The sequence below is a fragment of the Planococcus citri genome, chromosome 1 (assembly GCF_950023065.1).
Source record: "Planococcus citri chromosome 1, ihPlaCitr1.1, whole genome shotgun sequence".
Taxonomy (NCBI): domain Eukaryota; kingdom Metazoa; phylum Arthropoda; class Insecta; order Hemiptera; family Pseudococcidae; genus Planococcus; species Planococcus citri.
Genome location: NC_088677.1, coordinates 42,723,292 through 42,748,879, shown reverse-complemented (window position 1 = coordinate 42,748,879; position 25,588 = coordinate 42,723,292). Strand labels below are relative to the sequence as shown.

Below are 25,588 nucleotides of genomic sequence, written 5' to 3'. Positions count from 1 at the left end.
CTTGTTTCTTTACATTTTATTTTATTCATTGCGTCTTTTTCATTTTAAAATTATTTAAAATTAAAATATTAATTTGATTCGATTTTAGCGCTTTTTGCGGCCAATCATGCAAAATTAAGTCATGTTTGCCGTTTGTTTGGCAAAAAAATAATTTTATCAGACAGAGAATTTAAATCTTGAAGAGAAGGTAACATTGATTGACTTTTTCATTATTTTCCTTCGGAAATTTTTTATTTTTCACATACCTCATACTTGATACTCATAGCTTATTAGTTGTTATGGAAGTTGTTTCTATTATAAGAGTGCAATTGAGTGCAATGATGTGTCAGCGATAATTATGAATAAATTTTAAACAATTTTAATTGAAGTGTTCGACAAAAATTAGTGATAAATTTCAACGAAATGTTTCAATGATATGCTTATCACGGTGATCGGAATGTTCGGTGGTGTAGCCTAATTACATATAACAATGAATGTAGTGTAATTTATTCGTCAACATGTTAATAATATCCATCTGTGATTTAAAGCTTTTCCTTTTATTATTATTGTTTTTCAATGTCGGAGTGTTCTGTGAAAATGGTGCTCTTCCATCTGCGAGCAGATACGTCCCCAAGCCTGCTGCAGAAAGCATTACAGAAAAACAATCAGGGGCAGATGACTCCGAGTCTAGTAAGCGGCTTCACATCTCTCATCGTATTCGTACCTTTTCACCCTTCAAATTTGATTTGATACGTTGTTTTGTTTTAGTATTATTCGAGAGCTGTTACGATGATATGGCATGTCTGATTCGTACCTCCGAAGATAGACAAGGTCTGGAGGCCATTCGTGCACTTCATCGTCAACTTGATGATGATGCCAATGGGGCCGTGGATTTATCCGAATCTAATGACGTGAGTGAAAATTTTTTCAAATTTTAACTAAAACCAACAGAATGGACACTATTATAGCCGAATGAGAATGCTTGCATCGTAACCATTCAAACACCTCATAAAAATGAACTTTTATCGTCATCTGTCAACTTATCACATTCATTTCGTCGCTTTCGACGTACCTATTTTCAATCCCTTTAGAAATATTCCGCTCGTGTAGAATTTCCATTTTGCACTTCTATTGACGAAGGATTCATCGGATGTATGACCTATTCGCGTACTTTTCCTTGAATAAATGCTCACTGTCACGCGAATGCTACAATAATTGATTTTTTGTACATCATATTGTAACGTCTGATGGTTTAAGTTTAATTAACCGTATGCGAATTGTCGATAATCTCGTTTTATATTTAATTCGACGTATACGAGTACTGATAACAAGTTGACAGTCTCACTGTTGGAATATTTTTATCCCAACAAATTTCGCGTTTCAAACTCATCGTATGTGCAATCAGTGCGCGGGCACATCGATGCATAATTTCATTACGCAACGAATTACTGGCATGCATTTCAATAGTTTATCGAACAATTCGTAAATATCGTACATTTCGAAATTATACAATCGCCGTTACTACCATGTTGGCAAAATGGTACGCTCGGTTTTCGTATAATATATTCCCCGAGTATGTAACAAAATTAGTCAGGTAATCATGGCCAAAAACTGGATTGCTGTGCTCCTCTATTGTTAGCGTCGTGAAATTCATAACCGCTTTAATCGAATCTAAAAATATACTGAGCCGAGTACGTTTTCAAAAATTTTGCCGTCAAGAATTCCCTCGGTATGTAGGTATGTACGTATCGTCACCGTGATTTCGCTTATAATGTTCGCGAAAATTTGAGCTCAAAATCCAAATGTTTGCTCAATTGCTCCCGTTTAAGTAAATGTTTCGTTCATCTGCAAATAACCACAGCAGCTTTCTACCATGTAAAAATATTCAAAGGAATGCCATGCCGTTGACATGATGGAATATTGATGAACGACCTAGTATCGTTTTCATTTATTGAAAATGATAGATACAAAATTACGAGATCAAGGACGTACGTTAGGTGCAGTTATTTGTAATGGTTAACTCGATACAATTGTACGCCGATATGACCTTTTCGAATACACGAGAGTGTATGTTGGACGAATTGTTTTCACGCCGAATTCGTGCGTTTAATCCGGATTTGTTTCCTGTATCTTTATAAAAGCGTTCGATTCGATCAATTTTTTCCATTTTCTTCGATGGTAAGAAACTCCTTACAAGAACGAAATTCAATCCAATGATCGACTCCTGTGACGCGTATTGTTTTGGGTTTCTGCGCGCTGGATAGGTAACCAAATTTGAGGTGGATCTGAAAAATAACAATTATCTAAATAAAGTCAACGAATTTACGTATGGTATTAATGTATTCGGTTCTTCTGTCGGCCTCTGTATTACATATAACACAATGTTATTCAAACTATATAATCTTCGACCTTGCCTTATTTGCGTAGCCGTGTTGTCAACAATGCAAAAGTGTAATATGCACACAAGTTAACGTCCGAGAATTCCTCAAATAAGGAGACACTTTTTTGCTTATTAATCGTTTTTTCTTCTATAAACATTTATGGCCTGCGTGAACTTATTTCTATCTGATCATACGTGCCATGTTGATCGATCCGTGACAATTTTTTCCTTCATAAATTATTACTTACTTATATATGTACCTTAGGTACCTATATTAGATTTCGTGTCATACAAATGAACCGGAACATTTTTTTTTTCCAAGTGAGAGTATAATGTAGTTGAGGAAAATATTCCATACTTTCATACTTACCCTGCTATGAAAATATAATCAAAATCAACTGTGTAGTGTAATTTTGGACGTACGAAAAAAATTGAAATGGAAAAATGTTTTTTTTTTTTTTAAAGTATCCAAATTGGAGAGAGACGTAGTTAGGTACTAGGTTTAGGTACACTTTACTTGGCGTATTCCTTGGTATAATTATTCAATGGTATAAGAACTCGAAGCAGTACCAAGGTCACGAAAGTAATCCTCCTAAATCCATTTACCTGACTGAGCTCGTAATCAGCGTATCATTTTCGTGATAAATTAGTCGAAAAGTTCGACATAGTGTCTCGCTCGATAGGTATTTGAAGCTTGACGTGTACGTCTATTACGACCGTACCAATTTCCAATTACAATACCGAATACTCCGTGTGTAAGCTGAATCGATAATATGCAAATTGAAAATTCAGAACGGAAATGTGGAAAATTTGCGGAACAGACGATTAAAAAAAAAAAAAAACAGTAAATTTCTCGAATGGTATTTCTTTGTCACCGTTAGTTTACGAAAAGCGTATTTTGTAGCGAATAAAATTATGTAGTTATAAACTTATCAGCCGATTGGTCGAGAAATCGTGAATTTCGTACCTATATTGGCCACAATATGGATTCGGATTCGCGCATTACAACTGGTTTTGGCTATTTGAAATATCTACCGAGACCAACCGACGGTGGTATTTCAACATTTATGATATACGATGTCGTATCTTACCTACCCAGATTAAACATTATCTCTACGAACTGGTTTTCGTTTGAGATCGCTGCATGTGAGGTAAAAAAAAATTGCGTGAAATTTTATCTAATTACCTCCTCGTATCGAATGTTTCGTTCGAAAGGTGAGAAAATTTAATCGACTATTGAGCGCAGAAAATTACGTGATTATGGAAAATCATTTTTTCGTGTATTTTGCGAAATACATATTTTTTATTCTCTATGAAATCTTGTGTGTTTTTTCAGCGATTGTTTTCCGGGATGAGATTATCTCGGTAATTTTTGTAAAAGTAAGCAGATTATGAATAATTAAAATGATGATTTTTTAAATTTCACTCCTGTTATCGTTCAATTTGGAAGTAATCTTATGAAAAATCGCGATCACGATAAAGCTTTCATGTAAAAAAATGGGTTTATGATTTAATCGTTGAGGGCCAAAAAGTTGAGGTTGATTTCTTTCTGGATCAATTCATTAATTGGGTTTTAGTTTTCAGCTTGGAATCAGCTGTTGAAGATTATTTGAAATAATTTTTGCCGATGATTTTATATTATTACTTCTCACTAATCAGTGCTTGCAATAAAGACTCACCCTTTGACCGACATTTCAGCTGCTGAAATTCTTACGTTGCATTGGAGAAATTCAGCGATTTCTTGAACTTGCCTCTCCTATCAGCAATGGCGACTCCAAACAATTTGAACAGGTGCTCCAATTTTAAAAATTATGAAACTGCAAGTTGCAAAATTTCCACCCCCCCCCCCTCTCCCCAATTCTCATTCCGATCCAACAATAGGGGTGTTCGAAGTTACAGAAACCTCCAGCAATTACAGAAAACGGTACAAGTTTTTTTACTATTTGCTGTTAAACTGCATTACAGCAATCTACAGTTTTCATTCCATTAATATGAGTCAATCATGAGCGATCAAAAACCCTAATTTTTTACGTTTTCTGTTAATTCTGTGGCATTCTGTGGAGCGCTCGAACACCTCTAATGCTTAAAAATGAAAGTAAGAAAAATATTGTTGATGCACCAAGAAATAACATTCAAAATTGAAATTTATTTAAAAAGAGTTTTTGATGTTACCAAAGAAATTTTTAGTGAAGAATGTTGGTCTAGGTAACATTCTTGTCTCTCATTCTGTCATTTTTGTGCTTAGTATTGATTCTGATCTAGTTTATTAATTGATCAGTGCAATCACTTAACAAACCACACTGCAAATTCAAACTTTTTTATAATTAATTTGCCATAAAAGAAAGTAGGTACTTTTTTGTTTTGGAAAATGAACACTTGAACAGGCGTGCCCGTGCACACCAGGCACACCGGCTGGCGACGCCAGATCAGACAGCCTTACCTGTATAACAAAAACTTCGAAAATTTGCCATAAATCGAAAAATAAACTTCAGCACAACCGCTGAAAATTGGAGGATGGTTTTTCTTTTACATCCTCTTTCGACCTATCCATTTATTCAAGTTTCATTCGAATCACAGATTCTGGTGTCAAGGGGGTCCATTGGTCCCTTGATCCCTTGTTTGTACTATGTAGGTTTTTTACCCCGGTAGAATGCTTAGTTTTACTGCGATTTTGAATATTTTGTTGAAAAATGTGAAAAGCACGTACACAACTTTGAACCAATTTTTCCTCAAAAGTTTATTTTGTAAACACTGATTTTTGAACATTATTTTGGAAAATATCTGAAATCAATCGAAAGCTTGTTCCTGTATTTCGAATAGTCAGTTGTTCATTCTTGAGCTTGCTTCTTTGATCTTTATCTCTGATAGGTATTATAATTTTAAACTATTCATTTAAAAATAAAAAATCATTCGTTCGAAATTATTACTACAAATACATCTACAAGGTCGAGTTAGAATGTGTCAACTGAATACAAAAAGCTGTAATTAAATTTTGAAGATAAGTACTCGTATGTTCGTTCTTTAGTATCCGTAATTATCTAAATGCATTCCAATTTGTTAGCTTTGAGGAATATGCGTTCAGCGATTTTAAACGGTTTATTTTCGTAAAAGTAGCGTGTTCGTTCTAAGCAGCGTCCATATTTATTACTTGCTTGGTGGAAGTTTTCTCGAAAAAATTTCTGTAAAAATAGACATTATTGCGGTAATGTTTGAACAATTAGATAATTTGTGATTTAATTTTTAAAATTTCGTATTTTCAGAGTTCCCTATTGTAATTACATATTAATTAATATTATAATTTCAAAAAATATTTACTCAAATTTAGACTGATTTTTTAGTGATTTCAAAATGTTAAATAATCAATTGAAGAGAATAAGGATAAGTTCACCAATCTTATTTTTTTCGAATAAGAGTGAGGGAACTTTTCATATTCATTAATTTTATTAATTTTTGGGACACATGCGACAGCAGTAAAAAAATGTGATCGATTGTGCTGTAGGATTTCAACATTTTTTCGAGGATTTTGCAAAGTTTTTGGGCATGCTCGAAGGAGACTGAATAAGCTCCTTTTTACCTTATTTCGAGTCAAAATATCAAAAAATTAGAAATGAAATGGTAAAACCTCCTCTTTAACGAAAGTTTTGAATCATGTATGTGTTTTGATTCAAAGTTGATAATGAAATGTCATTACTTAATAGAATCTCTTAAAGATTTTTTTTTCATGTTTTCAAAAGTCCGAAAAAATGTCAGGAAGTCTGATTTGTAATTTATTAATTTTTTCCAGTTCTTGAAATTCCGATTCAAGATCTGAAAATACACTTCGGTGTCACTCAAAAATGTTGAGAATTTATTTATTTATTTTTTCAAATTCAAAAGTCTCGCCTAATTTCAAGAATTTATTGCTCCAAGTTTCTGAAAAAAGTTTGATAAAATAAATATTTCGTCCAATAAAGTATGATAAGTAAGTACATAGATGAAAAAAATAATCAAGTTTTCGAAGATATGAGAAACAGAATAATATGGCATCACTTTTTCGATCAGAATGGTTCTCACACACAGCCATCCCTTTGTCTCGTTTTAATCAAATTCTATGTCGGCGTAACTAACTAATTATTTAGCCCGGAATTGTGAATATTTTAAAAAAAAATAAGTTAATGATCCTACGATAAACATTTGCTAGGTTCAGTAATATGGAATTAAAAAAATAAAGGCTGTTGAATTTTGACCATTTAAAGGGTGTTAGGGGCTTTAGAGAGGCCTCAGTCGAAAAATCAATATCATATTCGCGTTCAACTCCTAACTCCTCCAAAAACATGCCAATAGACGTATCACATGTCCGAATTTTTTTTCAAAATTTTAATCCATACTCTCCTTTGGGAGTTCATTTTGGAAATGGCACCTCTACCTACATATCTGTACAGTGTACATAATACAAAATACGTAGCACCATAAGCTAAACTTGTTTGATGCATTGAGAAAACTAGTTTAATAAAAATTACTGTAAAATTTAGTAAAGTTGCTCCCTGGTCTGGTCATTATTTTGTAGTATTTACTACACTTTTTATCGTAATACGCTACTAGAAAATGTTGTAAAAAGTATTTTTTCCACTACATTTTTTAGTATGTAGTATAGGTATGTACAATAAAACTTGATAAATTTCACAAAAAAAGGTGATCAGAGGGTAAATTTTCCACATTTCGCACTAAGTGCAGTTTTGACGTAATTTTCAATGAAAGCTCGCACTTGCAGCGCTATTTTTAAAGTTGAACTTTTATTGAAAGAGTTCAACGAAATTAGGTAACACCTCAATTAACTGTTTTATGGGGAATAATAGCAGAGGGGATGAAACTTTGGGGGGGGGGAATAACGAAGAAAATATTTCAAGTATTACTCTAAAATATCTAAATAATCATAATACTGCGGTCTTATGTAACTACATACAAAGAAGAGCTGTATAAAAGTTGTTTCGTTAAAAATAGAAATATGCCAGCTATACAGTGCATTCAACATTTAGTACTCGTACATATAGATTTCCGCCATTGTTTGTTTGTTTGTTTGTTTATTTGTTTGTTTGGTTTAAGATTATCGTAGACGAATGAGCTTTCCGAAGTAATTTACGAGTGCTATTTTAATTAGCGAGTTTACCGAGTATGAAAGTAATTTTTTTCACTGCCGACCGATTGAGAATCTGAAGTCTGAACCTGACCACGTCAGATGCCATCGTCGTCGCGTGGAGCGGCGCGGCGGCAGTATTAATAGAGAAGCGTTAAGTTGAACATTGTTATGGCACACAGAAGGCAGAAGACGTGCGGTTGTCGCGTCTTTTTACTTTTATTGGCATCATTCCACCATTCTCTCGTCTCTTTAGATAGATAGCCGCGTTTGTAATGGACCCGCGGGCGCTATAAAAAAGCTATTTTACGCGATAATCGGCCATTCGGATTTGCTGGCAGGTGGTGTGAGATTTTTTCGCGACTTTCTTTTAACGGTCTGTTACGAATAACGATTTCCTTGATCGTGTTGGCAATCTGAAGATGGAATTTTTTTTGCAAATTGCATGTATTCTTTATGATATTGCTCGAAAGAGATTCCTCGCATATTGGACTTGGCTGATTGAAGAAAAAATCTGCGTCCTGTTCCCTGATATTGGTACCTTTTTTTTTTTTTTTTTTTTTTTTTTTCATATATGTACTTTGGATGAAAGAAAGGAGAAAAATGTTAGCAAACAGATACACGAAACGAAGAAAGAGTTTATCTGACTATTGCGGATTGTGGAGATTCACATCGCCCACATGTCTTTTTATAGCTTCCCACGTGTTACCCCTTTTCTAAATTTCATTTCATCGTATGTCTACGTATGATGTACGAGTACGACGAGTAGCGTATAGTTGATTAAAAATGTATCGCTCAATGTCAGCTGTAACAACTGTCGTCGATACCGGGCCGTGGTCTCTGTCTTATCCGCGACCGTGCTTCCGATCAAATACGCTCACTCGCTCGTGTATCGCGAATCGCGATCCCGCCACGACCGACTAGCGAACCTTGATCTGCGATGCTAAAGGTGGTTTATGGAAGTGAATTTTTGTTCCTTGATTTATTGTTTGTTAGTTACATAGACGTACTCAGTGTGTGTTCGTTGTTACAATGCTTCATGCGTCGGATAAAAATTGCAACATTAGCTTGGCTTTTTATGGCTGCCGACTGTTATGCGATAATTTGATGGAGTGGGCTTTAGTGGGTTGACTTTCTCGTACGTTGATCCACGATTGTGTGGAGTTTTTTTAGATCTGGGCTCTGATTTTGTGATGCCTCTTCTGAAGGTACATAAACTTATGTAGTTTATATTGGTCTAATAAGAGAATCCCTAAAAATTTCAAGTTTTAAAAAAAATGTTAAACATCGAGTAAGAAATTTTAGATGCGATTATTTTTAGATTTTGAACAATGGTTGCGTATTATTTTTAAAAAAATGTATGAAATAATTTAAACTTTGAAGGGGTTGTCAATTAATTGAGAATTGAAGAATGAAAAATACGAGTAATTGATACCTATTAGAATGTGAAATGTACGAGTAAGATAAGCTAAAACTAAAGAATGCTCTTGAAAAATAATCTCTTATCAAAAATATGCGTCTTAAATGGCTTTGTGGTTGCTAGAATTTGATTGATAATGATGTCTTTGTTCAAATTTTTTGCTTGATGAAAGTTTCGGATATCATTCATGTACCAATCTTTTTTTTTCAATAATTTATTTAAATCTTAAGTAGCAGTGCGTAGTTTTGATCGATGGACATCTGATTTGATCATTTGTTAAAATATGTATCTTATGGTAGGAGAGCGTGTTAGTAATCTATAGACTTCTGATCTGTTGATTTCATCATCTCTGTTTAAATATCTCATGGTAGCAGAGCGTGGTTCAAATCCATTGACTCCTGATCTTTCCTATTTATTCATCTTTTAAATGTCTCGAACTGGGAAACTATATATTATTCTAAAACGGAATGAATTGATTTTAATTTGTCGGTCACAATATTGCGCCAGGTTCTGTAGGCGACTTTGAATAACAATTATTAACAATACCGGTCCGGTATGGATCATCGTTTGAGACTAATTTGCCGCATCTTTATGAATTCACACAATAAATAATATAATCACCTCGTTTGAAAAACAAAACAATACATAATGCACATCGATAATCAATTTTTTGACTCGTACACCAACGCGATATAAGCGAAACAAGACTTGGAAGTAAAGTTTTATACAATGCTGTCCCTATTCCGTTCGCGAGAATCGATTTAAAACGAAGTTATTAAAGGTCATTGATTCCTCGAAGCATTACCCGATCTATTCTTAATTTTTTTTCATCAGCAAATTGGTTGGTAATTCGTCAAGTTTTGACTAATTACTCTTTCGTTTAAGAGCATGATACAGCAAATATGATATTCAACTTGTAAAAACCATCGCGAGTTTAATAATCGAGCGTAAATGTATGGTAGTGAAAGTATTGAAAAAGAAGTGATTTTTGGGTAGTCTTGGCTGAAAAGTAGTGAAAATTTAGAAAATGCGTATATTTGAATACACCTGGAATTAGTTTCATTTTTACTAGAGTAAAATCAGGTGATATGGGGTTGCTAGTAATATGGGGAACCCGCTTTTTTCGTATTCTATGGGTGCTATCCAATAGGAAAAAATTTAAGGAGTGTTTTTAAATGATTCTAAGATGATCTGATCAGACCCTATTTGTCGGTGGTGACTTTTTCATGCAACTCCAAAACAGATACGTCAAGTTTTTGAACATTCTCGCGAAAAATATATATATATTTTTGAAATTTCAAGTAGAGTGCCGGAAAGAGCCATGATTTTACTATCTATTTCATACTTTACTTTTTCAGTGAGTTGTTTTTCTGAATTGAAAAAAAAAATAAAACATTTTTGGCGTTGAAATTTTCACATGCTGGTAATATGGGGTACCTAGTTTTTTGGCAGATTTTTGACATATTCTGAACCAAAAATGCCTAAAAAAGAACTGAAAGACTGACAAGTGTAAAAATTATGAATAAAAATCATTTTTCCTGTTTGTTTTATTCGTTTATTTTCATTTTTACAAATACTTCATGTTATCTGCCATTTTTTGTTAAATTTTCAACAATTTTTTCGAAAAATCAAAAAATTATAAAAAAAATCATGGGAAACCATGGTTTGTGCGTGACATAAATGTAAAAACTGGGGAAAAAATATTTTTTGGCTTTTTAAGAGTCATTTTATTGTAGTTTTTATTGGTACCCCATATTACCTGCACTTTTTCAAAAACGTCAATTTTGAACTTTTTTTTCAAAAAAAAAAATTTTAAATATTTGTAGTAAAAATGATTTTTAGTGGCCACAATTTTTATCACAGATGGGTAAATGTTTGAATTTTCGAATGTCGCAAAAATTTTCATTTTTCATCAATTTCTCTCCATTCAGGAAGAGTTTGAACTTATGTACCCCATATTACCTGTGTTTACCCTACTACCTAACTTATGGGTTTTCAAAGGCTTCTGTGATTTGTTTTTTTTTCCTTTTAGATTACCGCCAGAAAAAACAGTTTTTTCTCATGAAAATAAGTAACGTTGTTTTACTTCTCGAATCCCGTATTTTCCAAAATTTCTTTTGTATTCCAGAATTCAAATTTCTAAAAAATTATTGTTCCAATTTGAAAAATGTCAGAGCTTAAAAAAATGAACTTTTATTTGTATAAAAAATGATCTTAAATAGTTTTTTGAGTTATAAATTTTCGAGAGCTTTATTGCCGTCTTTTCCCTTGGGTTGGGTCAATGGTTTTCTTTACTAAAATTATTAGAAAATTACTTACTGTTACTGTTCGTGTGTATTTGGAGAATTGCAAGGACCAACGAAGGTATTCGAGTTTTCTGTCGATGCATTTTCAAAATCTTTCTCCTTCGCTTCGTTAGGTCCAATTTTCTTTTCTTTTTTCAAAATTGAAATTTTCACAAAAAGTTACTGTTCAAATTTAAAACATGTCAAGGCCAATAAAAATCAACTTCTTACATCAAAAATAATATTGTTATGATGGGAATTTATTTTGTGAATTTGTAAGTATAAATTTTCGAGAGCTTTTGTCGTCGCTTCGTTCAGTGTTCGTAATTGCTTTGAAATTGAAAAATGTCAGGTGACGTTCTCTGAGTAACACAAAAATGAAAAAATGTTTCAAGAAATTGGGAGGGAGTAAAAATTGTCTGGATATGTTTGGAAAAGTTGTGAAAAATAATGATTTTCACTTGAGAAATTCCGTTAGATGTGCTGAATGAAGGGGAAGGGGGATCATGTGAGGAGATTTCACCTTAAATTGGTGTAGCTCCATCCTCCTTCGGGTTGTAAAATTCATTTCATGCTCATCGCATATAGGTATAGGAAAGCTGCAGTAGGCTGATTCGAAAAGGTTATCAACTCATCATCTTGCCAATTTCCTAAAATTCAACATCTTTGTATTATTTTTTCAGGCGATCTCATGTTTACCTACTCGATGAAATTCACGAAAAATCTAAAAAACGCGATGATTAATGAATAATGTCGAAACGTTGCGACGACGCGAGTGTGGGTTTCTTTGGATCACTACTCGCTATTAAATTAATAAAAACACATTCTAAATTCTTCGTTTGAATCGCCTATAAAAAGCTTGCAGAGAAACGTGTCGAAGTCAAATAGTATTTTTGGGTACCTATCGGTGTTTCGAGAAATTCCCCGTGAAATACTCGTTCCAAACCAACACAGCCTCGAAGCGGGAAAATTTCGCTCAATTTATTTTTTATAAAATTATCGCAACGACTCGTGGGTAGCACATGTGCAATTTTTGGTGAATGTGCGCGACGAGGAGTTGATGAATTTTGAGTTTACAAACATTTTCGAAACGACCGCGCGAATGAATTTCAATGAATGAAATGTTTTTGACGCGATTCTAATTCGTAGATAATTATAAAACATTCATTGTTCGTTCTTCAACAATCATCTCGTGGCAAATGAATTATGACCCGACTCGAGTTGTACGCGATGAGACTGGTTGCATTTTTGATTCTGATTTATTTTCATCAAAAATGGAATTTACTTACTTTACTGAAAAAAAAAGAAATGAGCGAGAGGAAACTTTGTAAGGCGTTGGCACATTGTACATTATGTAGGTACACGCACCTACTCGAAAATAATACTTTAAATCATCTATGTAAATACCTACTTGTTATTTTCAAAAATCCATGTGTGTGAGTAATTAATTGCCCATCTCGAGTAGCGTGATTTTTAATGTATCAACCATTGGAAGTAAGTCAAAGTTCGAACGATCATTTGGCAACTTTCACTACTTGTATAGTAATCATTTTGATTGGTTGAAATTCCATCTTTTAAATGTACGCATTGTGTAGAATAGAAACAATGTTTATATAAGCGGGGTATATTTTAATACTTTATTGTTAATACTCGTAATGTTCAATTGAATACAGATTTGTGTACGCATTAATTAATTCCCCGCCACTTGGCATTTATAATTGTTTTCCGCTCAGAACTCGCCAAGTGTGGGGAATGCTGCGTGAAATTTTATTCAAGATTAGCGCAATATTTAGTAAGATTTTATATTTTTGTCTGTTGCAGTTTTTAAGAGAAGAACTTAAGTATGAAAATGGAGCTGAAAGAAGACAGAAAGCGTTTCACAAAAATGACGACATGCATATTTCAGTTAAAGAACTTTGGGAAGCTTGGGTCAAATCCGAAGTAAGTTTACGCGGTATTACCTATTTACCTATTCGGTTTTTATGAAATTGATTTCGAATATTTTCGCTCATTTTTCAAAACTGTGTTCGTGTACGTTCGAATTTTTCGGTTTTTTTCTTTCTGCGCTCGTACTCGTTTGTTTTAAAACATCCTCTGTGATTTGGTCGGTTGATGTATTCGGTGAATAAATTTTCACGCGTTTGTACTTAGGTAATTTTTTTGTCAAGTTTTTTACCTTGGCCAAGACAATGTAATGTGTCGTGTGTTGGTAACATTTTCATTATCATCGCGAATAAAATAATCAGTTCTTTTCTCGCAAAGAAATCATTCGTGTATTTAAAATCACGTTGCAAATCCTCGTCGAAAAATCTTTCGTCTCATTCTTTCGTGTCACTAGTGACCCTGTGAAGTGCACAGTGTTCGGTGTTCAAATAATGGCGTGAATATGAGTTTAACCAGTTAAAAATTTTTGACTCGTTTATTTGTTTGTTTTTTTTTTTTTTGTGTAGTGACAGTGGCTAAAAGGTTTTGTTTATTGTGTCCTATCCTCTCGATGTGTACTCGTAACGTATAAAACGCGAGTGATCTGGTGGAATAAGTTTCAAAACTCATCGAAAAAATGGCGATTGAGTGATGGCTAACATTTTAGTAATAGCGATTAGCGATAATTCATCGCTTTCATGTGTAGTGGAAAAATTTTTGTTACTTTTTTTAGCCTCTTTGATAAAAAAATTCATTCTCTTGCGGAAAGCTTGCTCACAGGAAATACTTATCTGGATTTCGGTTTCCGATTTATTTATCAAAAAAGGAGACAGTTCAAAATGTAATCGTTTTTAGAGATATGAAAATTTTGCAGTTTAAGCACTGAATCATAAATCATTTCCATACACTTTTTTTCAACAACGAAAAATCTATTCGCCTCGTGTACTTTTAAACGACTTATCAGCGCATTATTTTGACCTTTCTACATGATAGGTAGAGGTACTTATCCAAAATTTTAAGTTTCCAATCAAAATGTTGAATTTTATATTTTTGTGTCTTGCTTACTAAAATTTTTGGTTTCTGCGAGAACACTATCGAGGAGAGAAAATCAAACGCTGCAGGTGACAGCTGCATTATCCAGGATACTTTTAGTCTTTTGGATCGAAAAAAAATTTGAAAAAATGAATTCTTTCTCGAGTGAAGGATTCCAACATGGGAGAGAAATTTTTGGTTCTAAACAGAGAAAAATTAGAAGAGCATCAAAAAGTACAACATCAAGCCAAATACGAGTACATGGTGTTGAGAATGTCATTTTAGATGTTTGAAGTTTTTAAAATTTTGGTGGATAATTTTCGACGAAAAAGATCAACATTTTGGTAAAGTTAGAGTAGAAAAAAAAAAACTTGTTTCTAGACATATGCCTTGTCTCTCGATTCGATTGGTGCGCTAGTTTTAAGGCATTTTGCAGCCTCCGGAAAATTTTTAGATTTTCTGGTTTTAAAAAAATTGTTGTGAAAAGGACTAAAATGAAACTCTGCGTTATTTCAACACAGGAAAATCCAAAAAGATTGCTGAAAGTTTTGATAAAAAAATTAATTTTGATTTTTCGATGGAAATTCAGCAAAATTTGAATTTTTAAAAATTCGCCAAAAACTTTAAAAATGAAATTCAGCGCTCAAATGCTCAAAATTCGACCTACTTAGTAGTGTATTTTTGTGTTCTCTTTCGATTTTTCAATTGTACGATTCAATCGATTTTCTGTAGTTTGGTTACCTTTTTTGTTAGGAAGAGAGGAGGTGGCAGAAAAAAGTTTGATCAAAGTGAAAAATACTGACAACGCTGTCTCGATTTTATCGAATAATCTACAGTAGATCTAAACATTTTTGCCCCGCAAAGACCATAGTTGGTTTGGTAACATTCAAATTTGATTTGTTTAGAATATTTTAATAGGTACACTCGATGCATTTTTGAGGATAGAAAGTGAATCCTCTCCCTGCACCTCTTGTAAAGAAAATATGGGTGTTGAGTTGATTCACCAGAAAATTTTCTTTTGTGTTAGAAAAATCAGAAGTTGAGGAAAATTAAATTATGATTTAAGGAAATGGAAGTTTAGAGTAGGTATTCGGTTTTTCACGTGAAGCACTTATTAGTTTTTTAAAATTTTCATACGAGTGGGGTCCAAATCAGAGTTTGATTTTTGTTGATTCATCGAGACGAGATCGTTCTCAGTATTTTGTTGAATTATCGATTCCTCGAATTATCGTATCATTATCGTCATTTCTAATCTTTTCTGAAGATCGTTTCGACGGTGAAATTTAAAAAATCTATTCAAATTTTCAACGTACCCCTACATTGTCTCATTTTAATCAATATTTGAAACTTCCCTTGTATGTTTTACCTACCTGAAAAGTCTGCTTTTGTGTGTTGAAAACTTGAGATTCAATTTTGGTTTCGTTCTTAGTTTGTCTTTCTTACTCGAAAGATTTTTAGTTTTCATCATTTCTCAGCTTTTATATAGATCTATAGTTTATTATTCGATTTCAGAGTTCTAAAGGACAAGTAGAAGGAGCGTAATATTGAAAATTGAGGAGATTGGTTGAATTTTTGCCTTCTTGAATGGTATTCAATCAACTTGTATTGGTTTGGCATTTATCAGAAAGAAAAAAATTGAAAATCGATTTGATTTAACGTCTAAATTATAAACAGAAACCACAACCACTTACACATGGCATAGTACGTTACGTATTTTTTTTTTTTTTTTTTCTAATGCAACGTCTGCACCTACCAAACTCGTACGTACATTCATGTAGATAGAATAAACAAAATCGTGTCGTCATTACACCGCAACACTTGACTCGATAGGAAACGAAAATCTAGTTCGTAAACAATTTTTAGTTTCGATGTTACGAATAAAAATTTCAATGTCAATAAGAAAATTATAAATATGAAATTCGTCTTCAATACACATAAATGAATTAACCACTTCGGTACCTACTTATTGTTAGACATAGATAGGTACCTAATTATATATCTTAAATACATTTATGAATACCTAGATACATAGTTCTGGATTTCGAATTAATAACCACAATAATAACGTACGCGATCATTTGTGATTTAGGTGCACAACTGGACTGTGGAACAGACAGCCGAATGGTTATCGGCAAATGTAGAACTGCCTCAATACGTGCCTTCGTTTATAATTAAAAGAGTCACCGGTGCACATTTGCCTAGGTAATGATTAATGAAAAATTGAATTCATCTTAGGTACCTAACTACTTAGGCTACATAAGTACTTAGGTATTGCATCGTGTATGAAAAAATCATATTAAGTGTATGTGTAGTGTTCACACTGTGAACTGTGAATCTGAATGATGTACGCGTGAATGAAAATAAGATCTGCTGATACCCGAGCCATGAAAATTTTTCGCCATCATTATGAAATAAACGTTGTGTTTGAATGATATGACCTTCTCCAGGCAACGGCTTCGCTACTTTTTTTCTCATTTTACACCCCTGATTTGTGCAAAATTCAGCGAAAAAGTCTTGGCGAGAAGTATTTATAGCGTCTAAACTGTCAAAATAATATTATCAAGCTAACATACGTATTCTATCACGCCTGATGATTTTATCGTAATTTTTTACGGGGCATAAGTACATTATTTCGAGTACGATAATTTTTATGAATTGTACAGGCTAGCCAGTGGCAATGGACAGTATATAACCAATGTCCTTGGAATTAAAGATCCTATTCATAAGCAGAAAATTATGCTGAAGGCTATGGATGTTGTCTTGTTTGGACCACCGAAAGGTAACAGCGAACTTTCCTTTTTTTTATCTTTTTGTCGTTTTATTTTTACTTTTTTTTTCTAGATACCTACTTCTGTATCTGTATATTACTATATTCTTCGTGAGAACTATTCCTTTGTATTTTTATAACTGTCCAGTGATCGAGCATTACTTCTGTGTAGGCAAATGATTAGCAAAATTATCGATGCATGTACTCTGTAAACATAGATACTTTTAAAAAGTGATAAATTTCCAAAATGTACGCCTATTACCTAGTATTCGTGGTATAACGTAGGTCTAGGTACCTTAAACTTTGCACAAAATTAAACTAGCGAGGAAGTTGATTTTTTAACCTCCACCTGAAAACTTTAACGTGTAATGTATTCGTATGATTATTCGCTAATGCGATGCGAATAGACGTTAAACAAATATTTAATTAGGTTCGAACCCTCTTTATAAGTACCTATTACCTAGCTTACATAGATGATCATTCGAACGATTGTGCTATTGAAAAATATCGATGAGTAATGATCATCGTAATCGTAAATTCTCGAGAAGACGTTTTTAATGAAATAAAACAAAGAAACTTACCACCTTTTCTTCTCATTCGATTGAAATGTTAGAAAATTATCTTAATTCGATACAAAATCTGATAAGTTATTTGATTTTATATGTAACTAATTATACTTGAAATATTTTTTTATTTCAGCTGACAATATTAATTATTTGAAGGATCTCATTCTAATATCATTATTAATGTCCGCATTGATTGGATGCTATTACGGATACCGTCGCAGTAGAAATTCAACTAATCGTTTATATCATATGATGAAAGACATGGAAAGTTTACAAAAAGCCGAATTGGATTTGAAAAACTTACAGGTGGGTGTTTAGTAGAAGTATGCAGATGTGTATTGACCTCGACGTACTCGTATTCTAACGAAAACTTTGTCACGACGACGTCTTCGTATTAATATTGTGAGCTGGTTTTCTGTTGTTTTTTAAACTATTTTTCTTTGCTTCATTATTATAATTGAAATTATTTTTGCATGAAAGTCGAAAGTTTCAACCTGCAGGAAGTTGAGTTGATGTGCTGGCGAGGCGATATTCCTTTTTTTTTTTTTTTATCATTTTCATTGAATTAATTAGGTACATATTGAGCTCGATGTGACGATGACGTCAAAGTTTTACATGTAAAGGCGGGAATTACGTACAGATGTTCAGAAGATGTTATTATTGCGATTTTAAAATGTCTGATTTTATGTTTCTTTTTCTGTATTTATTTTCTCGCAATTTGATCGGAATTTTTTTTCGACTTGATTCGATTTGATGATAAGATGAGTGCTGATTTTATATTCGCGAAATGGAACGAAAGTTTTTCGCAAGGTGCCTGATGTATTAGCATCCGGATGTCCAGTCGCAACAGTTAGTATGGGAATCGGTATTGATATCATTCGAAAAAAATTGAATCAAATATATTTTCAAGATTTCTTTTTGATACCTTAGTTTGATAATGGGAAATTGTCAGAATTATTATGGATCTTCCAGGATTGCTGTTTATTCTTTGCTACATTATTCTCTCTTTGAAAAAATAATTTTTCGTTACTCTTAATTTGTTTACTTACCTACCTACTTGATATTTTTGAAAAATTTTCAACTGTATTACTCTCGACAAAAATTTATTGCTTCTAATTTAAACGTTCAATGATAGTGCAGTTTTAATTTAAAAGAAGCGAAACGCGTGTGTTCGTGATATAAATAGTAATCAGGTGAAAGAAATTCTCCGCAGTGTAAATATTTACTAGCGGAATTAAGAGGAATGGTATACGAGGATTAATTTTTATATGAAGTGAGTCTACAAATATTATTTTACTACGAAAGGATGGAAATGTTTATTTAGAAAATTTTTCATTCATGATTCAATATACCTAGACCTACGTACGTTTGGAAGCGCCTCATCTTAGTAATTTGCCAATAATAATTACCGAAAATTTTTTCGCTTTGATTCTTTGTGGTCGAATTTAAAGTACAATATTTTTGTAAAATTACGCGGACGAGACGACATTTTTATCGAAATTCCAAATATGGTGACACAATGTTAGAGGAAAATGTCATAGCTTTATGTATTAGTCATCGCTGAAGGAAGAGGAAATTGAATCACGAGTATTTATACGAGGGAATTTAATATCAACTGAAATTATTTATTTTTGAGTTGAATTTCTGGAGAGGTTTCAGAGATGAATGAATTCTAAAAAAGTGGCATGAATTATCCAGCATTTATTAAGAAGTGATGTGACTATTCTGTTAGTTTTGGATACTTATTCGAATAAAATTAATCGTTTTTAAATATTGAAATATATTTTTTTTTTGCCATTTTAGAAAGAATTGGAACGCGCCAAACTAGAACAAGAAAACGTCACAACTGAAAAACAAAATCTGGAAAAACGTCTGAAAGAACAATCAGGCGATGGATCCGAAATTCATAACTCCAATTGTTGCTTAGAAACGACTCAACTAAAAGCTGAAATCGAGGTTCGTTTGAATCATTGTTCTTGTTTTTATGGAACCTACGTTTTACATTAACGAAATTCATTTTTCTGTATTGCCAATAGATGCTGAGAAACGCATTACAACGAGCCGAAGGAGAATTAGTAGATCGATACTGGTCCCCGCCACCTGCATTGCAGTTATGGTTGCAGCTTACTCATGAAATCGAAAACAAGGCTTACGGTTTGAAAAAAGCCTCAGCTGAGAAGCAGCTACAAACAGCTCGAGAGGCTGTACGTACATTTGTTTTCTTAATCGAACTAGCTGTTTCTTTCCACGAATTCGATCGCGTAGAATTATTGCTCGATTGTAAATTGACGATGGGTGTGATCGCGAAAATAACTTTTTTTTCACGTGTATCTAGAAATCACTATCAGCGCGAAAAATTGGCATTTCACGCCAATGTTTCATATTGAACGAGATTCATTAGTACCTGAAATTTTTTTCTGTTGGGAGAACGATTTGACCTTGGTGAAAAGTTCTCGCATGGTTCATTTCATTTGGTTGTTTTAAAGCTGGAAAATTATCGATTATTTGAATGTAGTGGGAAAAAATTTGTAGATGGTTTGCCTGAAAAAGAGAGAAAAAAAACATTACGAAAGAATTGAAAGTTAAGTGGCACTTATTGGTCGTATAATTGAGATTAAATTTAGAGATGAGGGCTGCCTTGTGTGCTTTTCGTTGATCAGTCGTTTCTTATGCCATCTTTTGAAATATTTGAGTATATTTATTGTGTCATTGGAATTTATTCTTTTAATATAAAAAGCTAGATCTTATAACGACTAATTCTAAACATCTGCTTTCTTTTTTTGTTGAAATTTTCAAACGAAGTATTCACTTTTTCATATTTATTACAGTGTGAAAAACTAAAAAGAAAAAGATCAAGTCTCGTCGGAGCTTTCGTATCGACGCATGGTAAATCAATCGATGACGTTGATCGAAGTATTGTCGATGCCAGGTAAGGTGGATTCCTTAATTTTGAACTTATTTGTTCGTTCTACGATTTTCAAATTATTTCTTGTGTATTACAGAACGGCGTTGAACGAAGTTACTCAAGAATTAGCTGAAAGAGTCCACAGATGGAAACAAATAGAAAATTTGTGCGGCTTCAATGTTATTAATAATAAAGGATTAGGGTATCTGGAAAGCGTACTCTATAGAAATTCAGTTAATGGACGAAATCTCGGCTTTAGAGGTAAATTATTATTCTAAAATCGAACTCGTAGTTTATTCGTTGAAAATTTATATTTTCTATTCTCAAACCTTGAAATCATATTGGATAGTAAAGAATCTTTACTACGATGTCATTGTTAGATATCTTGACACTTCAAAGTTCATTAATTAATGTGAGCTTTTCTATGGAATTTTTTTCCTAGGTCGTATGAGTAGTCAAGATAATTTAGAAGATGACACTGTCAGTAATTACTCTGTACCAACTGGTAAGCAAATTACGAATTAATTAACATAGTTCGATTATTTCTAAGTTATTCGAATTGAATGTATTTAATGCTTGAATTTGAAATTTCATAATATTGATTATTTTATTACGAAAAAAGTTCATCGGTGTAGCTTTTAATGATTAACTCGGCGTTTTAGCTTTTTTGAATTTGATTTATGTACGATTTTCCTCCTTTGTGTGTTGATAAAGTTCAAATGTAGGTGACTCTATCGTATTTAACACGCTTCATGTTGTTTTGTAAATTATCGTTTGGCTTTTCTAACAACGAAGGCATTAAATTTATTTCATTGAAAATATATCTATGTAATGTTGAACTCTGCAGGGTTCACTTGCCTATGATGGTGGCGTAAAAATTAAACAAAAATTCACTCGCGTCATTTTCATTTCACTTTTATTGACTTAAGGGTGTTACTGTGAATCATTAAACGACTATGAAATTGATTGCTAACAAAACGGGTTACTTTTTTTATCGAAGGGTTTCGTGTATCGAGCTAATTTCAACAGTATTACCATTATGTTTAAGCATGTTCGGGGTTTTGGTGATTTAATTTTAATGTTGCCAAATATGTGTACTATTTGAAGAAATATTTTGTTTAGGTCACAACTAGAACTGTGTTTCTTTTGGAGATGTTCTATGAATGATTGTACGCGAGAAGTTTAATTTATTAAAGCGGATGTATATTTTTTTCAGGAGTTTTATTTATTGTAGTTTATTGAATTATGGTTTTGCTTGCTCGCTTGAGTTCGCCTTAAAACATAGTTACTCGTATTAGGAGCAACACATCGAAATAATTGTATTCATTTGATGTGATTTGAGTTTTTTCCCTTTGTTGTATGTTTATATTATTGTATTTTTAAGTGGAAAGATGACAAAGGGAGATCACTTTTTCTCTTGTTATCTTTTCGATCGCGCTTTTTTACGCAGATCTAATTTTCCTTGATTTTTTTTCTCAACTGATGTTACCTCTTCCAAAATTGATGTTTTTTAAAATTTTTTTTTAATTTAGTGTTTTAATGTACCTGTTTTGTATTATGCGGTGCTACTGATATTGAGATTATTAATTTCATTATACTTGGGTATTCGATGCGATTGCCTGCATTTTTAAAAAATTTGCGTTGAAAGATAATTTAAAATAAGTATTGGCTTTTTTATTAGCATGCTTTGATAGCATTATAGGGAGTAGATTTTGGTGTAGTAAAGTTGTTTTTAGCATGGTTGTTGAAAATTTTTCAAGCTCTGCTTCATTCTGCGCTCAACTCAAAAAATTTACACACGGTTTTAGATCTTAAATTGAAGTGTATTGGTAATCGCTCAAATGACTATTTTTACGAAAAGTTCGCATCGTTGAATTGCATGGTTTTCTTTTGATGTCGCATCGCATGCGCGTATTTTGTACTATTGTAATTTACGTATTAAAAGCTTCTTATGAAAATAATTGAAGTCATTATTTATAAGCTTTAGCATTTTACTTTTAAAAGTATAATACTGTTGTAAATTTTGTAAAAAATTGATTTTTTTTTCAAAATAAATTTGTGATTATGATTTTATTTCTAAATTGATTGTAATCGAAGATGTAATGCTGTTGAAATTGGTAAACTAGCGATTTAAAATTGAAAATATTTCGAGTTTTGAATGATTTTTTTGTTCGGTTTGAATTTTTGAAAATCATGGAAAAATACTCTGCCTACATTAGTTTAATACGTAGTCGAGATATTATGACGATTTTTATAATTTTATATTTTAATTTTTTCTTTGCTGCTTGAAGTGACATATAAGCCATATTTACGGTAAGCATTATTTTAGCCAAGTGCTTTAAAATTAGAACCAACGTAATGTAAATTATTCCGATGTGAGGTGATTTTGAAAAATTTTCGAAATGCATGTTATAGTTTTGATTTTTTTTTCATAGGTATATCGTTTACCGACCGCGCAGCTTTCGAAAATTTCAATACTTGGACGGAGGGCCAAGAAACATCGGATAGCGAGAAATTAGATCATGATGAAGAAGATGATTCCTTACGTTCAAACGTACAATTTACCTTAGGTGCTAACGAGTGAGTATATTTTTCGATTATTATCAATGCGGGGGATGTTCGCAAAATATTTCTTGGCAACGATAATTCGTTGCTCACTGACTTGACATTCATTCATCGACACTTCCGTGAATATCTTGAAGGTGTACTGAATTGATGATGTTTTCAGTGTTGAAGATATTCGCAGAAGTAACCCTGTTCTACCCATACATTCCAATTTGCGCGAAAAAGAAAAGGATATACCAGCCAGCTTTCCTGCTCGAACAGGGCGTAGCATTACTAGGTCTTTCACAGAAGATCAAAATGGATCTTCTTTCGAATCAGAGGTACATACAAATTTAAAATGAGTTTTGATGTATGTTTGCTCTTAGCATCCGATGTACTTACTCTAATTGAATATTATAAAATGTTGCAGCTTGCAAATAAACAGAGTCATTCGTCGAATAATTTAGATAATACAGCGGCAGCTTATATACAAAAAATAAGAAGACCTCCTCGTAAAGCTGAATTAATCCATTCGCATTCGGTCGCGACGACCATAGATGATGAAACAGGTTCAACGGATTCTAATCCGAATACATCTGAAGAACATGTTTCTGAATCAACGAAGAAAAAAAATAAAAATAAATTTTTGTCGAAATTTTCTCGCAAAATTTCTAAAAATTCTTCGGCTAATAATTCCCAATCATCTATACATTTAAAACACGAGTGAGTCTCGTTATGTTTTTTTTTAAATCGAGCTTCTCTGGTCAGAAGAACGTTTATATGTATTTTTCAATCGTATAAATTGAACAGGTGTTTTGGTTGTGATATGTGTCTGAAGTGTGGTTTGAATTGTAATTCAGTTGCTGTGTAGTTTATAAGTTGCGGATTATCTCCTCAAAATTAACTATCTGTGATATTTCATTTTAATAACAATTTCTTTTTTTATAAGATTTACATCACGAGATATAGAGATAATTAATTTTCATGATTTGTCAAAACACCTAAATGGTTAAATAAGGTTGTTATTCGTTTATTCTATAGTTGATCTTTAACGATTGGTTGAGTAGTTGATCGAGTTTTATTTGGTTTTAAATATTTCATTTGCAAAATTATAATTTTCTTCCAAAAACTGAAATTTTGTGCATTTTTTGAAAGTTTGTTATAAGTGAATTTTATGTAGTATGGAAAACTGTTATTTTACTTCTTCTTAGTTTTCCATGTAAATTAAAATCGAATCTAGTAAAGTAAAATTACACTTTCGGACGATAAATTTCTCTTCGTCTCAATTTTAAAATAATTTTTTTAGTTTCTCTAGTAAGGCTTATTCTTCTTGTGTCAGTTTCGGCAACTTAGAGAAGATTTTGCAAATTTAATCTGAAATAGGTTTCTTAATGGGTAGGAATAAGGATCAAGAGAGCAGCTGAAACTCGATCAATTATCCTATTAACCAAAATACTTGAAACAATATTCAGTGGTTAACCGATCAATGATGTAGTGCTTTCATCTCGTAGATTATCTGGACAAAATAGAGCGTACGTTGGCATAGGTTTTCAATAGAAATGACAACTTATTTTAGGTATAATTATCTGAAGTATGAAAATGAAAATGAAAAAAAAAAATTTGAACCAAGCGAGTGATCCATGCTCAAAAGCTGTATTGCTGAATATTTATTGTCCCTTGTTTTTATTGATTATTTTCCTTAGATCTTGTAGCTATACTGCTATAGTATAGCTACATGCTCAAAGTTATTTTCCCCAATTATGTATTGACATTTCAAATGTTTCCCTAAATTTTTCAGTACAGTAATCAAAAAAATGAATTTTGTGTTATTTCATTCAAGTCAAATTTAACTTGAAGTGATACAGTTATTGGACTGAAACAAATTTATATATTAATTTTTTTCATTAGCTTTGAATATTTTGCATTTGAATGAATTTGAAAATCGTTTTTTACTCGAATGAAGAACTATTTTGAATAAATTGTTTCCTAATAAAAATGCTTTTATTTATTATGTATGCGTCAGCTAGTAAAGTAAAAGCCTCAGTACTTACCTTGTTTAATAATATATCATTTTGTAAGATTTGTAGAAGGCATTTTTAAATGTTCTGTGTTATTGTTTTTGTTCATGTTGTTTTGTATGTGCTTATTTTTAAGTACCTAATGTAAAAAATTTCTTATTTTTAAGTATTTTCTCATTTCTGAATGCAAATTTTTGAACCTTTTAATCATAACTCATAATCATTATTATTTAGGTACTTGAAGTATGTAGTATATCGTTATTATTATATGATTATTGCGTTTTCGTTTCGTATTTGATTTTAATTTAAATCTGTGAATAGGGTATTGTATTTACGCTTTTGTGATAGAAAGTCTCATTTTATTTGTGAATGATGATTGATTCTTGTGCGTGTGAAAATTGAAATTGTAATAATTTTTTTATTCATGCTAAATTTGTTATTAAATTATTGTTGTTCGTAATTCATTTGTCATTTTTAAAGTATTATTAGGATGCATATAGGCAACTAGAAAACTCCTTTAATTATGAATAATTGTGTACTCGAAGTTGATCTGAATTATAATTGATATCTTACCGCGACGCTGTATTTTATTCATTCCACTCAACTTGAAAAAATTGTGATTGAAGGATGCTGCTTGCTGTATCTTAAAATAAAAT

At 32.3% G+C, this 25,588-nt stretch overlaps 1 protein-coding gene across 3 annotated transcripts; it reads left to right on the top strand.

Annotated features, from left to right (window-relative positions):
• Window positions 1–230: 230 nt before the first annotated feature.
• Window positions 231–25,510, top strand: Stim (stromal interaction molecule). Of its 3 annotated transcripts, none has more exons than XM_065345031.1 (14): window positions 231–669; window positions 748–890; window positions 12,999–13,118; window positions 16,222–16,334; window positions 16,796–16,911; window positions 17,599–17,771; window positions 19,269–19,421; window positions 19,502–19,669; window positions 20,294–20,394; window positions 20,468–20,631; window positions 20,813–20,875; window positions 22,806–22,950; window positions 23,099–23,255; window positions 23,345–25,510. In XM_065345031.1, exons 1-14 carry the CDS (start codon window positions 498–500, stop codon window positions 23,639–23,641), a joined length of 2,085 nt encoding a protein of 694 aa, XP_065201103.1. In that variant the 5' UTR covers window positions 231–497; the 3' UTR covers window positions 23,642–25,510. The 3 variants fall into 3 exon arrangements, 2 of the variants coding, with proteins under 2 accessions (XP_065201103.1, XP_065201104.1); XR_010556268.1 differs by lacking the exon at window positions 23,345–25,510 and adding an exon at window positions 22,662–22,683 and having other exon boundaries at window positions 232–669; window positions 23,099–23,240; XM_065345032.1 differs by lacking the exons at window positions 22,806–22,950; window positions 23,099–23,255; window positions 23,345–25,510 and adding an exon at window positions 21,493–22,438 and having other exon boundaries at window positions 233–669.
• The last annotated feature ends 78 nt before the right edge of the window (window positions 25,511–25,588 follow it).

What these genes read in the sequence shown, in the direction of transcription:
- Stim (XM_065345031.1), top strand. Translation starts at nt 498, where the DNA reads ATGTTAATAATATCCATCTGTGATTTAAAGCTTTTCCTTTTATTATTA. An exon ending in TACAAACAGCTCGAGAGGCT is followed by an intron (nt 19,670 to 20,293) that starts GTACGTACATTT and finishes TATTTATTACAG; the next exon opens with TGTGAAAAACTAAAAAGAAA. An exon ending in TAATTACTCTGTACCAACTG is followed by an intron (nt 20,876 to 22,805) that starts GTAAGCAAATTA and finishes TTTTTTTCATAG; the next exon opens with GTATATCGTTTACCGACCGC.